Source organism: Chelonoidis abingdonii, chromosome 5 (genome assembly GCF_003597395.2).
Source record: "Chelonoidis abingdonii isolate Lonesome George chromosome 5, CheloAbing_2.0, whole genome shotgun sequence".
Lineage (NCBI taxonomy): Eukaryota > Metazoa > Chordata > Testudines > Testudinidae > Chelonoidis > Chelonoidis abingdonii.
The window spans coordinates 4606078-4624100 of record NC_133773.1 but is presented as its reverse complement, the minus strand read 5'-3'; the positions used below and the strand labels follow the sequence as shown (position 1 = coordinate 4624100).

The 18023-nt window shown below is 46.0% G+C and overlaps 1 protein-coding gene across 3 annotated transcripts in view; it reads left to right on the top strand.

The window, feature by feature from the left end:
• Positions 1–18023, top strand: part of STAP1 (signal transducing adaptor family member 1) — a 36522-nt gene that overhangs the window by 13018 nt on the left and 5481 nt on the right. Inside the window, exons 3-9 of one of the 3 annotated variants that reach the window (XM_032789228.2) lie at positions 3625–3738; positions 5271–5327; positions 9964–10136; positions 13261–13389; positions 14920–14989; positions 17308–17407; positions 17861–18001. In XM_032789228.2, the coding sequence (XP_032645119.1) occupies positions 3625–3738; positions 5271–5327; positions 9964–10136; positions 13261–13389; positions 14920–14989; positions 17308–17407; positions 17861–18001 (784 nt within the window). Of the gene's footprint in view, positions 1–3624; positions 3739–5270; positions 5328–9963; positions 10137–13260; positions 13390–14919; positions 14990–17307; positions 17429–17860; positions 18002–18023 lie in introns of all 3 variants that reach the window. The other 2 variants (XM_032789230.2, XM_032789231.2) reach the window with 2 other exon arrangements.

Below are 18023 nucleotides of genomic sequence, written 5' to 3'. Positions count from 1 at the left end.
ATCCCGCTCACTAGAGGTTCCTGCAGTTCACCATAAACCAGCACCATTACCAGTTTACGGTCCTACTCTTTGGCCTGGCGGCAGCCCCCTACATATTCATAAAATGCACGTCGGTAGTGGCAGCCTTTCTGCGAAAAAGGAGAATTCGAGTATACCCATACCTAGACAACTGGCTTCTCGCAGGTCAGTCTGAGGAGGGAGTCCGTTCCCATGTGGTGGTGGCACTGGACGTATTCCACAGGCTAGGCCTTCTAGTCAACGTGCCCAAGTCCTCCATGATACCTACACAAAGGCTGGAGTTAATTGGGGCAGTCCTTGATTTGGTACAGCCACGAGCGAGCCTCCCAGAATCCAGATTTCTGGCCATCCAGCGTGCCATAGATTCAGTGCTGAGGTTCCCCACAACCATGGCCAGATGCTGCCTGCAGATCCTAGGACACATGGCGGCGTGCACCCACATAGTCAAACACGCTCGACTACAGCTCAGGACTTCGCAATTGTGGCTAGTCCGGTTGTATCGCCTGGGCGGAGACCCCCTTAGACCTTGTAGTGACAATCCCTGCCCATGTGTTGGATTCCTTGCGCTGGTGGCTCAACCTGCAGGTAGTTTGCGAAGGGATCCCCTTCGCTGCACCGCAACCCATGCTGATGCTAGTAATAGATGCGTCAGACCTCGGCTGGGGAGTGCACTTGGGAGACCTTCAGACACAAGGCTTGTGATCCAAGGATGAAATATTGCTCCACATCAATGTGAAGGAGCTCAGGGCAGTTCACCTAGCCTGCCAAACCTTTCACACTGCTTTAACAGGTCACAGCTTGACAGTTCTGACAGACAACACTACCGCCATGTTCTACATAACAAACAGGGCAGAGCCCAATCCTCTCCCCTCTGCCGAGAGGCCCTTCTCCTATGGGACTTTTGTATAGCCCGTCGATTACACCTTTTAGTGTCATACCTCCCGGGGGAGCAGAACAAGCTGGCAGACCGCCTCAGCAGGTTGTACCGCATGCATGAATGGTCAATGAGACCGGATGTCTTGCAATCGATCTTCCAGAAGTGGGGATTTCCCCAAATGGACCTCTTTGCCACCAGGGACAACAGTCAATGCCCGCTGTTTTGCTCTTTCCAAAACCACAGTCCGGGCTCAGTCGCAGATGCCTTCGTGATCCCTTGGAGCGGGAGCCTGAAGTATGCCCTTCCACCGTTTCTGCTCATCCACAGAGTTCTCCTCAAAATTCGCAGAGACAAGGTGGTAAAGATTCTCATCACCCCAGCTTGGCCACGCCAACATTGGCTTACGACTTTGCTCGAGCTATCAGTAGCCGACCCGATTGCTCTGTCCCTGCACCAAGATCTCATCACGCAGGTCCGCAGGTGCCTGCTCCACCCGAACCTGCAGTCTCTGCATCTCATGGCGTAGAAACTCTGTGGTTGAACACAATGGAGAGCCAGTGCTCTCTTCAGGTGCGACAAATTCTCCTCAGCAGTAGGAAACCTTCCACTAGGGCGGCATACCTCGCTAAGTGGAAGAGGTTCTCCTGCTGGTGAGAACCAAAGCATATACAGCTGCTTCAGGCCTCTGTTCCAGTTATCCTGGAATACCTGCTGCACCTTAAACATCAAGGTCTCTCCCCCCTCCTGAATTAGAGTACATCTAGCTGCCATTTCGGCGTTCCACCCAGGGGAGTTGGGGCATTCTGTGTTTTCCAACCCCATGGTAGCCCGATTTCTCAAGGGGCTGGAGAGGGTGTTTCCCTACTCACGCCCTCTAGTCCTTCCCTGGAACCTTAACCTGGTCCTGACTAAGCTAATGGACCACTCTTCGAGCCTGAGAATATAGTATTCTATAGTATTGCAACTTTTTTGTATGGAAGGGGCCCCCTGAATCCTCTGGGTGGCCCTGTCAATGAATGGAGCTGTAAGTGCTGTTCATTTCAAATCAGAAGGTGACTGAGCAAGACGCTCACACTAGCAATTCCCAGGTAGTTACCCTAAAGAATTAACAAACTTTTACTCTACATTTCCACAGAACTCAAGCAACATCCCCGAAATGTTCCCCATCACAGGATGTACATACTGAGATGGCTTTGTGATAGACAGAAAGAAAGAGGTTTTCTTCTTTATTTTTTTCTCTAGCAGATCCATGCATAGTCACAGACACCCCCTGTGCTCCCATAAGTCAACTATAATGAGAACTTCTAGAGGGAACATTTAGTGAAGTACGGTAACTCCTGTTAGTCTACAGGGCTCGAAGCGAGAAAGTTGTGTGGGTGTTTTGTGTAAGAGGTGTCACCTTAAAGCTGCATTTCCAGCTTTCTAACTTTTGTGATTTGTTTTTCATTGTAGCCCTAATGTTCTTGCCAGTGGCATGCTTGGGGGAACCTTAGGGCAGAGAGAAGAGTTTTACCACTTCATCTCAGTATAAAGTAGCCACAGTGAAGTGGCTTCAGAGCAGTCAGATATCCACAACCTACACCCCCTGGAGAAGAGCGCAGATGAGGGGAGCTCAAACTAAACTTTATGAGCCTATCAACAACATGTGCCATCCATATGCACCCCTTGCTGCCAGGTCCAGCAGCAGAAGTGCACCCTTCCTCGATTTCCCTGAGTGGCTTTACCATGTCAAACAGCATTCCCATTACCAAAGGTCTGATTTACTATCGGGAAGTTCATAGAAGTGCATGACTGAACTACACCCAGGCTTCTCGTCCAGGAAACAGACTCCTTCTGAGTTTATCAATCCCACATCCAAGCCCTTTGCTAACTCTCAACCTTGATTTTTTACCTGGAGCCAGGGCTTTCCTGCTAACTGCAACTCTTCTCCTGACACCACATGGCTGTAGGGAGCCCAGCTTGTGAGGAGCTATTTCCTTTCCCTGGGAACCCCTCGTCTTAGGAGTAGTCTCCCTAACTGACATCTAGTTGCCTTTTATCAGAGGCAGGTGCTCATTAGCCACCAACCAGCTACCGAAGGAGTTGACTGCTAACAGTGAGCTGAGCTGGGCTCATTCTCCTTAAAGATGCCTGTCATGGGTACAGTGATGGGTACACCCCACGACAGGCCCTATACTGCCAATAAATAACATTTATTCATATTGTGTGTTTATTGGCATGATAGGGTCCATATATTTTACCCTGCCCTCTCTGCTAAGTGGGCTCTTCCTAGGGTTTCTCCATGCAGGACAACCTCTGTCCCACCATTTAGTTACCTCTTGCTCCAAAGAGACTAAACTTTTTATGCTCCTCTATTGCAGCTAATGAGACCCACCATATTTGGCTGCCAGGGTGAATCAGTAAAATAGCTACCTATCTCCACATGGGACACATCAGTGTAACCCAGGGCTGAATCTAGCACAATTTGTAATCACTCTGGGAATGTTCTTGAATTCTGGGGTCCGTGCTACATACCCACACTGAAGAGTGGTGAGAAGTTTGCCCAAAATGTATATTGTAGCTGAAAATAGCTTCTAAAAGAAGCAATAAAGGACTTTGTTTTGCCATGTATGTTAATGGCACCAATCTGAAATTTAAGAAAATTTCATGTTTCAGTTAGTGTCTGCTGGGAACAGCTGACTTGTTTAGATGTGCTCTAATGCATGCCCCATCTTTCTTTCCTTTCTCAGTATTTAGAGAAACTAGAGCTGACGAATTTGACATCAGTAGTGAACGTTTATCCAGATGAAAAGTGCGGTGCACAGTTTATCCTGATGCTGAGAAATGAGAAAGTGGAGCTGAAGGTGAGTGAACCTAGTGAAGCTGGAAAGGCATGACTTACGCGCATTGGCCATGTTGATCCAAGCTGCTCCTGATCCCCATAACATAGCAGAAAGCAATGGCAGGGCTGTTATGTTTCAAAGGTTGGTGCATGATACCCACTGCCTTTTGGGAGTGGGGAGGGGCATTTTGGAAACACTCTAGTTTGTTTAAATAACAAATGCACACAGAATGGAACCTCCTGCCTCTGGGAAAGAACATTGCCACTCCTGGCCTGGGGAGGGGTCTCCAGGGCTTCATCTTCTGGACCATGGCACTCCCCTCTTTCCAGCCCTGGAAGGCATTTGCAGGGCTTCCTTTGCGCACACAGTCACTGTTGCTCCCTGCTGAAGCAAGGGGGCTTCTCCTCCCCCCAGCTTCTCCTGGCCAGTGTTAGGGCTCAACTTCTGCCTGTCTCTACCTTCCCTTCCATGTTATCTCCTTCACTTATTGTATTCATTCCATAGCACCCCCAGCACGAGTGGCATCCCATTGTGCTGGGCACTGTAAATACACTTAGTCAGAGAGACCCTCCCTGCCCTGAAGAACTTACAGTCTAGCTAGAAAAGACAGACAAGATGTGAGGTGAAACAGAGGCACAGAGCTAAAAGTGACTTGTTCAAGGTCAGACAGCAAGTCGGTGGCAGGGCCAGTTAGGGAACCCAGGTCTGCCTCTGGTGCAGTGCTCGCTTCCACTTCCTTTCTCTCTCACATACAGTAAGGGTGAGAGGGAAGGGAGGAGGAGAGACGGATGGGAAAGGGGATAAGAAAGCAAGAGGGAGTGGTGAAGATGAATGTGGGGCATGGAGTACACGAGGGGGAACAGTACTCTTCCCCCCCCCCCCAAAATAGTTACATGAGGGTCTTCATCCCCTACTGTGCCCCTCCCCATACACACTGAGAGGCAGAAGTGTAGTGATGAGGTACTGGTGCCTTTGCCTCTCTGGAGAGTGCCTGTTCTCACCCTTCACCCCTGCTAAGTACTGGGAAAAGGGACTCTGTTTTCCAAAGCCTACCACCCCCTCCACATTATGTGAGAAGGAGTTTGAGGGAGTCATACAGAGGCATTGTACCTGTCTTCAGTCTCAAGGTAGGTAGCCACTATGGCATCCTGTGCATTGAATCAGAAGGGGAGCTGCCAGAGGAGGTCAGAGTTAGGTGATGACATGTCCTGTTTTGGCCTGAACAGTCCCTTTAAGCCCTGTCCAGGTGGGGAGGCAGGGCTTGGGCGGCGGACAGGCAAGGCTCAGGCCAGCCCTGCGTGGTGTCCTGTTTTCCCTTTGGGAAATATGGTCCCCCTAGTCAGAGTACAGATTGAACACTCAGCACAAAAAGGCGGTAGATAAGAGGAGACAGTGAGGAAACCTGATAAGTTCCAGCTGGTTTCCTTAGGAGAGCTGTGCTCAAGTCAACTTAAAAATGCAGACTCGGGATTGTGAGAGGGACACACACAGGAGAGACCAGGGAATACTTAGTTTTGGAGTCACTCTTAGGTTTCTACTTTTTATTCTCTCAGGTCGAGGACTATGACAGTGGGGAGGAATGGAAAGGCTTTATCCTCACAGTCACACAGGTAGGGAAGCTCTTTAGTGCTGGTTTAGGGGGGAGGGATAGCTCAGTGGTTTGAGCATTGGCCTGCTAAACCCAGGGTTGTGAGTTGAATCCTTGAGGGAGCCATTTAAGGAACTGGGGTAAAAATCTGTCTGGGGATTGGTCCTGCTTTGAGCAGGGGGTTGGACTAGATGACCTTCTTAGGTCTCTTCCAACCCAGATATTCTATGGTTCTCAGCAGGTGGTAAATTGTTTGATCACATGTTAGTTTGTATGAAATATACTCCATAACCAATATCAGCCTAGTTTATTGTGGAAAAGTCAGTAGTATAGTGCAGGGGAAAAACAGCTCAATACAATACCAGTTTTCAGGAAGCCATCTCATGCCATACTAAGTTCACCTTACACAGGAGGTGTGCTTCCAAAGTAACACCCCAAAGCTATCCTGCCTGTTCACCAGTAAAAAGGTACCCCATACCTCAGCTAAGGCTAGATTTAGCCAGTCATCTTTCCACCTTGTTTTTAATGGTACCAGGTGCACCTCTTATCTCTTTGTTCTGAAGAAATGCATTACCACTACCAAGGTCACAAAGGCACCTCCTAGACTTGTACCATGGTATAACACCCATCTGCTTAAGCCAAACAAAGCCTGCTTCAGCTAACACAAGATGTTATAGGATACTGAACATAAGTGAACAGGATTATAGAATTCAGGCCAAGTAATCGCTACAAATGTGTGTGATTTTGTATATCAGACACAAAGTTACATTGATCGTGTGCTTAATATTAATGTGGTAGTGATTAATTACATCAATATGAATTATTCAAACAACATATTAACATGCATTAAGTACACAATTAGAACATTGCATTACATTGCAACAAATATTAATACACCTCTACTCCCATATAACACTGTCCTCGGGAGCCAAAAAATCTTACTGTGTTATAGGTGAAACTGGGTTATATCAAATGATTTGATCCCCCAGAGTGCACAGCCTTGCCTTCCTGGAGCGCTGCTTTACCACATTATATCCAAATTCGTGTTATATCGGGTCGGGTTATATCAGGGTAGAGGTGTATGTGAATTTCATATGAAATTATAATAAAAATCACACATTTCTAGCAATTACTTGGCCTGAATTCTATAATCCTGTTCACTTATGTTAAGTATCCTACAACACCTTGCATTGGCTGAAGGCGGTTTTGGTTTAGTTAGATATTAGCCCAGCATACATTGGTCTCAGTGTTCTCTATGCCAGTATTGCATAACAGCTGCTTCTTTCCTGGAGATCAGTAAAAGTTCATCCATTTAACAGAAGTTCCTTTCTTCAAAAGTTATTCAGCTACTCACAGCTGTGTGCCAAAAGATTACTCATCCATAAGGGCCACAGTTGGTCAAATACCTTGTATGTGACAGACTGGCTTCTACTTGTGCAGTCCTGCCATCCGTGTACTTCTCACTAGTCACATGATTCAAACTGAGCCAGCATAACTGGTTATGTCATACCCAGGGGCTTTCTTAACAGCAAAAACCTCAGGCTGTACTTGTGCTGAAGGCTCAGTCTCCCTTCCTTAGATACACTCATGCTGTTGTACTGGATCAGAGAGAGATCCCAGGCCTCCGTCCATACGCTTGCCTTGGGAATGCACCCAGTGTGTAACTGGGAGCCTGCTGTGAGATAAAGCTAGTATCCCTAAGGCACTGGTCCTGCCAACACTTCAGGCACAAGCTTAACTTTTAACATACCCATAGCCCTCTAAGTAGTTTCACTCACCGCACCACCCGTAGCGTCAGGGCATGGCATTGCAGGGGTCTTTGCATCTAGCACTTCCTAGGTGTTTCTTGGGCCCTACAATGGCCTGTTTCTGTCCACAGCTTTGCCCACCAGCTATATTACATCTAATTCAGACCCCCTTCCAGGGTAAGGAAAGTCCTGTAGGAGTTGGGCTCCTCTTCAGCTCACCCTCCAGGCTCACTTCCTAACCTCTTCTAGGTTACCTTTAAGTCACTCTCTGGCTTTGGACTAGAGCCCAGACTCTTTTCCTGAAGTCTCTTCAGGCCCTTCCTCAGGAGACTGTCACTGTCTGTAGTTCCTACTGCAAAGTGAGCCTTCTCAGCCCTAGTATGAAGCTAGGTGCTGTCACCTGACTCTCTCACTAAGATGCAGCTAATTATGGCATTGGTGGGCTGATTGAACAGACCTGGCTGGTCCCAGGCCTGGGGGTCCTTACAGGGGAGGACTACCCTGTTTCAAACTACCATAACATTAAGCATGTGCCTTTGTGTTTCCAGGATTGTGGACTCGAGTTTGTTTTTTACAATTTTGAGCAGTTGCAGTGTTTGCCATGTTCCCTTTTAGTAAAATACTAGATTTTAAAAAAATTCAATAGTTCAGTATTGCACAAAAGGGGATTTACCCCCGTTGGCAAACTGCGGTTTCTCCCCAGCGTCCAGGACAACCCATGTATTATCTTGTGCTGTTCTCTTCGGAGTTTCAAATTGAAACAGCCACAATACCTGTCTCTTGTAAAAAGAACCTACGGAAAGACTGCTGTCCATGAAGGGTGGTTTCCTTTGGCTTAATTTGAAGTTTCTTCATTCTGTGACAAAGTCTGGGCTGTTCCACTTAGTTTTATTTAATTGTCATTATTAAATATAACAACTTCTGCTTCACTTACTGTTTTTCTGTGGACAAGATGCTTCTTTGCAAATAATCTCCCATTGTGCTCAGACCAAATCACTGGAGTGTGATTCTGCTTTGGTCAGAACACAAGCCTTGTCAGATGCTGTCAGGTTGGTAGAAAAGACTTGAAATAAGCTATTTGAAATGTCTTAACTACAGCAGCCTGACCTATACAGCCTTCTCCCTTTCTTTCTTCCAACCCAGTGGTTTTCAATCAGTGGTCCACAGACCCCTGGGGGGCCTCAGACTATGTCTAATATTTCAAAAGGGGTCTGTACCTCCATTCAACATTTTTTAGGGGTATGCAAATGAAAAAAGGTTGAAAACCACTTTGTTCTAGTCAATTTACCAGGGATTGTTCTTCACAGCCCCAGCCTCAGACTTAAGCCACATCTAAACACAAAATTTAACTAAAATAAGTTTTAAAATCAATTCAGTTAAATTGGTGCAAACTCCTATGTGGACATACTTCTGTCTGTTCACAATTGGCATATATCAGTTTTGCTTAAATGACCAAATTGGTGGATAATGATTGGTTATTGATATAAGCCAGTTGTAAGTATGTCCACATTGCAGTTTGCATTGCCTTAATTAAATTGATTTAAAACCTGATTTTAGTTAAACGTGCCAATTTTATATGTCGACCAGCCATTAAGGGTTCATCGACACTGCAATAAAATATCCAGGACCTGACTGTGGCTGGCCCAGGCCAGATGACTTGAGCTGACGGGGCTAAAAATATCCATATAGACTTTTGGGTTGGAGTCCAGGCTCAGAAACCCCGTGAGGGGGAGGGTCTCAGAGCCCAGGCTCCAGCCCAAGCCTGAATGTCTACACTGCAGTTTTTAGCCTCACAGCCCCAGTCCTGTGGCCATGAGTCAACTGACCTGGGCTCCAAAGCTCAGTGCTGTGGGTTTTTTATTGCAGTGTAGACACCACTCCCTACGACTGGTTTTCAGAAGTGCTAAATAGCCACAATTCCCATTGAAATCAATGGCGCTATGGATGCTCAGCATCTCAGATAGTCAGGCCACAGCTGCATTTGGTTGTTAAGGCTCCCCTGCCCTCCCTTGGTTCTTGTCATGCAGACAGAAAGCAAAAGACCAGAGTCCAAAGCGCAGGCAATGCCATATATTGGAGTGAACAAGCAAGCATATCCCAGCTCTTCACAGCAGTGGAGCTCTCCTGTTTTCCCCCCTTCTCCTTTTTAGTAGGCTTAATTATACCTGTAGTGCTCGCCCCTGGTACCATCCCTTACGATTTGTGGTCAGATTCCATTTTGGAGGGTCTTGAGTCCGGGGGATTTGGTACCACCTCTTTTGTACCCTATGGGAGGGGTAGGGAGTGAGACTGTGTTTCAGCCAGGATCACCATTTCCTTGGCTTTTATGCTTCTTATACCTTACCCCCAACTCCCTCACCCCTCCTGCCTGGTTGCTTGACCTTGGCTTGGGAGAGGAGTTGGGCAGCCTTCAAGTGTACGTTTGTATATTAAACTCCCACCATACCCAGCAACGTTTTAACTCTATTCCTTATCTTTTCGCATGGTGCTATAAACCCCAGCTGGCTGTGGGCAGATGCAACACACAGTGTCTTTGGTCACAGGTTAGTAAGGATATAAGAATATCAGAAGTCAAACGGACAAACAAAACCCAAAATTCTATCTCAGGGTAATAAACAGGCCTAGATACTATATTTCCATCACCAACACTGCTATGAACATCTAGCTCCACTTGCTCAGAATCACTTTGGAGTTTTTATTCAAAGGTAGGATTGGACACAAGGCAGTTCCATTTACCAGCCAGTGCTCATCTACTAAATCCAGCAATTAAAAAAAGATTTCTGCTTTGTAGTTGTCTTTTATTAGAGCGTGGTGGTGGTGGTGGTGTTTGGGTCCACCACGGTTAACACCCACCAACGTTATTCTCCCCATTCCATTTCTTTTACAACTTTATTTTTTGTTAATTCCCAGTTGTCAGTTCCAGTGTGTATATCACTGCTACCTGGACAACTTATTAAGCTGCATGACGTGCTAGAGAAAGAAAAGAAAAGGAGGACTGCAGTGGAAGAGTCATCCAGTGCATCTTTGAGCACAGAGGAGACAAACAATGGAGACTATGTTAACATACTGAACACTATGCCAGAGTAAGTTCAGACTGAACTATGTCACTACAAGTCTGATCAGAATTTTCTCTTTTCTTTCAGAGCATTTTAATTTTCCTATATATAAGTGTACAGGGGTCTGTACTGGGCCCAGACCTATTCAACATATTCATAAATGATCTGGAAAAAGGGGAAAACAGTGAGGTGGCAAATTTTTCAGATGATACAAAACTACTCAAGATAGTTAAGTCCCAGGCAAACTGCGAAGAGCTACTAAAGGATCTCTCAAAAACTGGGCAACAAAATAGCTAATGAAATTCAATGTTGTTAAATGCAAAGTAATGCACATTGGAAAACACAATCCCAAATGTATATATAAAATGATGGAGGTCTAAATTAGCTGTTACCACTCAAGAAAGAGATCTTGGAGTCATTGTGGATAGTTCTCTCAACGTGCATGGCAGTAAAAAAAGTGAAAGAATGTTGGGAATCATTAGAGAAAGGATAGTAATAGAAGAAATACTCTATGCCTCTATTAATACTCATGTACACCCACCATCTTGAATACTGCATACAGATGGTGTCGCCCCATTCCAAAAAAATTATCTGAATTGGAAAAGTTTTAGAAAAGGCAACAAAATTTATTAGGGTATGGAACTAGCTGCATTTTGAGGAGAGATTAGTAAGACAAGGGATTTTCAGGTATAGAAAAGCAGACGATAAAGGGGTAATGTAGAGGGCTTAAAATCATGACGGTGTGGAGCAGTAAATAAGTGAGTGTTATTATCCTTCTCATAACATAAAACTAAGGTCACCCAATAAATAATAGCAGTAGGTTTTAAAACAAACAAAAGGAAGTATTTCTTCAACACCCACCACACATCAACTGTGGAACTCCTTGCCAGAGCATGTTGTGAAGGCCAAGACTATAACAGGGTTCAAAAAAGAACTAGATAAGTTCCCGGAGGATAGGTCCATTAACTATTAGCCAGGACGAGCAAGGATGGTGTCCCTAGCTTCTGTGTGCCAGAAGCTGGGAATGGGTGACAGGGGATGGATCACTTGATGATTACCTGTTCTGTTGATTCCCTCTGGGAATCTGGCATTGGCCACTGTCAGAAAACACGATATGTGGCTAGATGGACCTTTGTTCTGACCCAGTATGGCTGTTCTTACAAACAAAACCATTTATTTATATCAATCATTATTAAAACTACATTTTAGTCACAGGTATTTTTAATAAAAGTCATGGACAGGTCACTGGCAGTAAACAAAAATTCATAGTCTGTAACCAGTCCTTGACTTGTACTATATACCCCTGACTAAATCTTGGGTGCCCTGGGGCAGGGAGTGGCCCAGGGGCACTGTGGGTACTCTGGGGGAAGTGGCCCAGGACACCTGCTGGTGCTGGGGGCAGCCCATAGCCCGGCACCCCTGCTGGTGCTGGGGGGCAAGGGGAGGGCTGGCAGGCTTCCTACCCAGCTCTGCACAGCTCCCAGAAGTGGTTAGGCAGAGGTGCAGCCAAGGTGTCTCTGCATGCTGCCCCCGCGCTGAGCACCCACTCCGGAGCTCCCATTGGCCAGAAACCATGGCCAATGGGAGCTGCGGGAGCATTGCCAGCAGGCGGAGGCAGCGCACAGAGCCACTTAGCCATGCCTTCGCCTAGGAGCTGAGGGAGGGTCATGTTGCCACTTCCGGGGACCCCCTTCCCCTTCCTGAGGCGAGCACCGTCCAGAGCCCTCACCCCCTCCCACACCCCTACTCCCTGCCTCAGCCCTGAGCCCCCTCCCATTCCCAAACTCCTGCTGTTGCTGTGTGGGAGGGGCACAGTGCCCCAAGACTGCGCCAGCAGCAGTTGGCAGCCCCCAGGCCAGCCACACCAGCAGCTGCAAAAGTCATGGAGGTCCCAGCGTCTCAGAAGCCATGACTTCTGTGACTTCCATGACAGACTCGCAGCCTTAATCATTATTCATTCAGGGGCCTACGTTTGACTTTGTCATGAGTAGCATGGAATTTTATGTATTTGTCCTTCCATTGAACATTGTACTACGCTTGTCCCTTTTGGTTTATTGAGCCAGTGCTTGAAAATACCTATTGCATGAAAAGAAGAGGGTGCCAGAGGTCTGCGAGCAACTGTTGCTGGCTTGTTTCCTTGTAGCATATGTTTATATGTATGCATATGTGTATTTGATGGGTGCATTCTTGGTTTCCGGAACTAGCACATCATTATCTTCAAAAAAAATCCCTGATAAACAATTGGAGCCATGATAGACTGCAGGTTCTTCCACAGTGATGGGCCAAAGGATCTGGATTCTGAACACATCAAAATTCAGGCAGGGCTGTTTGGATCTGAAATTTTGTTTTAGCCCATTGTAGAGATAGGGATCATTTGCAAAGTTTAGCTCTGGATTCAGCTGTGGGTTTCAGTGCACAGAATTTGGGTTCTTTGGTTCAGGCTCATCTCTGTAATTCAGTAATCACTTAGATTACTCTTCAACACTACAGAATATTGGCATTTCAGCCCCGTCACTCCTGATACTTCCAGTTACTGTAGCAGCATTTCAGAAAGAACACTGCCCTCATCTTGTCTCTTCACTCACCAGAGATTTTTGTCCTTGCTGTTTCTGTGTTTTGATTTGAGAAAGTACAAATGGACCATATGCTGCTTTCCTGGAAGCTTTTTCAACCATGCCTTAGACTGTCACATATGTTTGTCTTTCTAGGAAAATTATACTGTACTAGGTAATATATTTGCTGGTGATGGATATTCAAAGTATTCCACCTACAGTGAGCAAAATGGGTCAGTTTACATTACTTGCTTTACTTTGGGTATTAAGCCTTGTTGGTTACACAGCCTGCCATCTGAGCTGTGCCCATGACTAACACAGCCACCACTCTGAAACACTGAAAGGGATGAAGCATGGCTATCTGGAGTTCTGCCGATTGGCTGACATGGTGGCATCGCTCTATAGAATGACCCTTTCAGGTGTGAGACTTCTTGGAGCGACAAAGGCAAATGGCAGCCCCGGATACTTAAGGTACAGGTTACACTACAAATAGGCTGATGAGGCAGATCTAGTCCTCATGCTACTTGCCCATAGAATGATCGGCTTCTGCTAGTGGAACTCAGTGTGTTCATGCTGCTTCTCTCCTCCCTTCTTTGCAGGTGCTTCTATGCAGTGTCACGGCAGAAAGCGATTGAGATGTTAGAGAAGAATCCTTCTTGGGGGAACTTGATCCTGCGGCCTGGTAGTGACAGTAAGAACTACTCAGTCACTATCAGACAGGTGATAGAGTAGGTTGAATCCACAAGATATTATCTAACTGCTAATTGACATGTACTGTATTATGATGCCTAATTTAGAATTCCCAGGGATTGCTTGTGAAATCTGTCCTGTATTGTGAGAATAATTGGGAGAAGGTAAATCAGGCATTGAGCATGGGCTCAAAGGACAGTGTGATTGGCTTACGGAGAAAGAGAGGATTGATACATCGACAAATGAGATACAAATCAGCCAAAGCGTGCTGGCCTGATGAGGCAGAGGGCATGAGCCTGGTCCTTGAAATGTCTCCTACGTCATGGAATCTTAGACTTTCAAACCCTAGAGTAAGCGCCAAAAAACATGTGTACGCTCTGGAGCCATATCTAACACTAGAACAAAGGCTAATAAAATTGAACTCAGCATCAAACCACACAAAACTTGTTACATTTCAGTGTTTGGAGAGCTTCAACACCAGAGGCAGCTGAGACCCAAAACAAAGTTCTGGGGCTGTAGGTAGCAAACACACTTAGGCTCTCCTCTTCCTGGCTTCACTCACCTCAGGGACTAACCTTTTCTGCCTCCTTCCCTAGGGGGACCAGACTTTCAGGCAGCACCCCAACGCAGACAGAAGTCCCCGGGAGGGTTTGGGTTGGTGACATGGGCACTGGAGACTGGGGGGAAGGGCAAATGGCCATTGCTAACCATTTTTAAATGGGGGTGGGTGGGAACCATGTGCCTCCACATTTGAGAACCTGAACTCGGCACAACAGAGACACGGGACCCAACCCCTCCCCCCCCACTTTGTCCCCTGTCTGAAGCTGAGTGACAGTGACAGAGCCCTTCCCCATTGACATGACGGAGGGGCAGGTAGGCCAAATTCGAGTGAGGGGTGTTGTGATGGGGTTACATCATCACTCAAATTTGGTCTGTTTGGGTGCTTCTCCTCCACCCCCCATACACACACACACTTTTGCAGTCCCTGTGGTGCCAGTGGTTGGAGACTGAGATGGTCCATGACACAGAAGGTTTTGGCAGCTGGGTGCACAGAAAAGTCCCCTCTGCCCCGGTCTAGGGAATTCCTGTGCTGTTTTGAAACACAATGTAGAACATTTCTATAACTGTCTGAGTCTGAAATCTAAAGTCACTAACGTTTCTGGCATTCTTTCTATGAGATTTTCACCTAGAACCAGAAAACAATTCCCAGAGACCCCACACCCCTAGGCCCTGCTGCTGTTTCCAGCGTCCTCGAGCAAAACCTGGGAAGACAAAACTGGCTATTCCTGGTATTTCTAAAGTAAAACAAAGACCTAAAAATACCTTTCCAGCTTCTTGATGCATCACAAAGCAGCAAAAAGGCAAACAAACCAATTTTTTCCCCTGACTGATCACCTTTAAACGAACTGTTCCAAAAAGAGATTAATAACATTAGTGTATTGAAACTTTCCACCAAATGAACATCTTAAATAAAAGACAGGAAACCTGCAGCCATCCCCATTCATTTTCATTTACACTGTATTTTATGAACAGCAGTGTATTAACACTATATTTTCTTTTTGTTTCAGTGGTCCATGCATAAAGCACTACCGAGTGATGAACATGGGCAAAGGTTACACAATTGAACTGGCAAGACCAGTAAGTGGGTGTTTCCTTGTTGGAGATATAAAATCATGTATTGGGTCTATGTTAGAAAATTGGAAAGAGTACGGAAAAGTAGAACCAAAAAAGGAGGGATTTGTCTGGTTCATGGATTCTAAGGCCAGCAGGGCCAATTGTGACCATCTAGGCTGGTCTGTGTAGCACAGGCCAAAGAACTTCCCCCAAATAATTCCTAGAGCAGAGCTTTTGAAGAAACATCCCGTCTTGATTTAAAAAGGTCAGTGATAGAGAATCTACCATGACCCTTGGTAATTTTTTCCAGTGGTTAATTACTCAGTTAAAAATTGATGCTTTATTTCCCCTCTGAATTTGTCTAGCTTTAACTCCAGCATTGGATCATGTTATACCGTTGAGAAGTTAATTCTGTGTCTGTGAGCAGCCTGGAAACTGAACACGTATCTGAACTTGTCTACACGCAGAATTAAGAACAGGTTTAAGCTAAACTGAAATTACCCTGGTTTATACAGAAATAAGTGTCCACACAGCTTTTTGTTTGTTTGTTTTTTTACCAGTTAACTAGATGTATTGAAATTCACACCTTAAATTAAATCGGTGCAACTTTCTTCCAGGTGGTTCACACTTTTCTTCTATCTAGTTCTGAAATGCCTGGTCTTGCATCACAATTTAGTAATTGAAACTTGAGAAATCAAACTGCTCACCCAAAATTACCATGGCACTACTGAATAACTTTTAAGGTTTCATTTGGATTTGCAGGTTGGTTAGATCTCTGTGCCCACATTGGCCCTTGCCAGCTTCCTTGTGGAATTGCTCAAAGTAGGAAATTGTAACCTCTGGGGCCCTTGACTGAGTTCTCAAGGGTGTCACCACACCACACCCTTCAACTCAGTCTCCTGAAATCTACAAGAAGTTTCCTTTTCTCTGAGGCATCTGCCACCGAAGAGCCCCAATTAACTGGAATTGGATGTGGGCACTGTTAGCTCAAATAGAAATGTTATTGACCTACTACAGAAAGGAGAGAGGAAACGGACTAAACCAAAGATGGTTAAACAAACTGGTGCTAGTTCAAAGGGTTGCTCTAAGTGCTCAGAAGCAGAGCCCAAACATTACATACAGAAATTGGTTTAAAAAGCTGAACTAAAACAAAAGAACAAATGAGAGGCAATGTTGCCTAGTGGAGAGGGCACTGGACTAGGACCCAGAAGACCTGGGCTGAATTCCTGGCTCTGCCAGAGGCCTGCTAGATCACTTTCTGCCTCAGTTTCCTCCTCTGTAAAATGGAGATACTGAGCGTGATCTCCTATGTAAAGCACTTTGAGATCAACTGATAAAAAGCACTGTGAAACACTAATGAAAATTATTTTGAACACCAGACAAATAGTAAAGCCATGGAGCCTCATAAACTGGCAACAGTAGAGGTTGCAGCAGCTTCCAGGGATCACAGACAAGGGTGTCATAGATGTGCACCTAGAGGAACTTGGCCCTTAGAGGGGGAAAATCTGGAAAGGGAGCACCTGGTGTACTTTGCATTGGACCCCCGAAAATGTCAGGCCAGCTCTCCACTCCCCTGTTGTCCTGGAAGCATCTCTCGGGTATTAGCATCTCCTCCTGCTAGTCAAACATCTGCCTTTGATGATGATCCTAAAATGAAGTTGTGCCATGATGGGGGTGGTGGAATATCCTGTGGAGCCATTTTATTAAAACATTTCAGCTCATTTTCTCCCTCTCCCACAACAAGATTAAAATCCAAGGCCAAACCCAGGAGTCCTCACTCAACCTAAATTCCCACTGTAGGATCTGATAGCCTGTCTAGAAAAGCTTTGAGCTGAAGAGGGGCAGAACCTCAAGAGACAAGTGTTTTTCTAGTGGTTTGTGCCACGTCACATCTCAGCCTATGCTTTACTTTGGGGACAAGGGAGGAACCCATGCTGTGTTGTACTAGCACTTGCTTTGTTCGCTTTGCCTGGCTAGAGCTGCACTTTGCAGGAGGGAGAGAAAGATGGCAGGGGGGGTTTCTGGGAAGCAAGGCCAAACTGCAGCCTTGTTCAAGGCCCAAGCCTGCAGTGCATCCCCCTCAGTGCCATGCATAAGCCCCCTCCTACAATGTGCCTAACATGCAATGCTGATTTTCAGCACGTATTTTGCCCTTGTATTTGGGTGCTCTGGGAAGCTCCTGTTTTCACTGCACTTATAATAGGTGGCCCTTGAAAAACAGTGCGTTGGGGGTGAATCCAGTTTCAGCCACTTGACGATATCTTTAGGTACGTACCTGCTAGCACATTGCTGACTGAAAATGTAGCTCACAGTAACTTTTCACACCCCTTTTTGTCACCTAGGTTATATGCCCGAGCCTTCGTGATGTCATTGATTACTTTGTGAATCAAACCCAAGGGAGCCTGAAGCCATTTGTCACACACACGTATGACAACAAATTGGGTATGTGGCTTGTTTCTACATGTAAGCACAGTTTCTGAATTCCAGCTCTTAAACTGTGTTACTGCGAGGTGTCTATACTGGCAGTAACTTGTTTGCAAGCATGTGGGCATAAAACATGGATTGACTATTTTAAACAAAAACATCTCACATTACAAACAGAGGAGGGGTGAATTCTATCAAATAAATGGATCACTCTAATTACAAAACAACTCAAATAAGCCACCTATTAATTCAGCAGAGCTGGGAGGGTCTCAGAGCTTGGGCTCCAGCCTGAGCCCAGAAGTCTACACAGCAACGAAACAGGGCCACAGCCCGAACCAGCTGGCATCAGCTAGTCACTGGTTTTTCTTTGCTGTGTAGACATATCCTTATTCTTAATAAATGGGGCTAGGTTCTTCAGGAGACTGCTCTCACATACAGGGGAACATTAAATCTTCTGTCCGTTTTCTGCAGCTGAACTTTCTTTAGAGCATGCCCCAAGAGACATGCACCCAGCGATTGTCTCTCAGCCCAGAGCCAAGCCTCCCCGGCGCCCTATGCCTGAGAAAGAAACAGCACCACTTCAGCAGTATCCTGTAGCCAGATACGTGCATGGTGAGGACAGGACAGCTTTGTG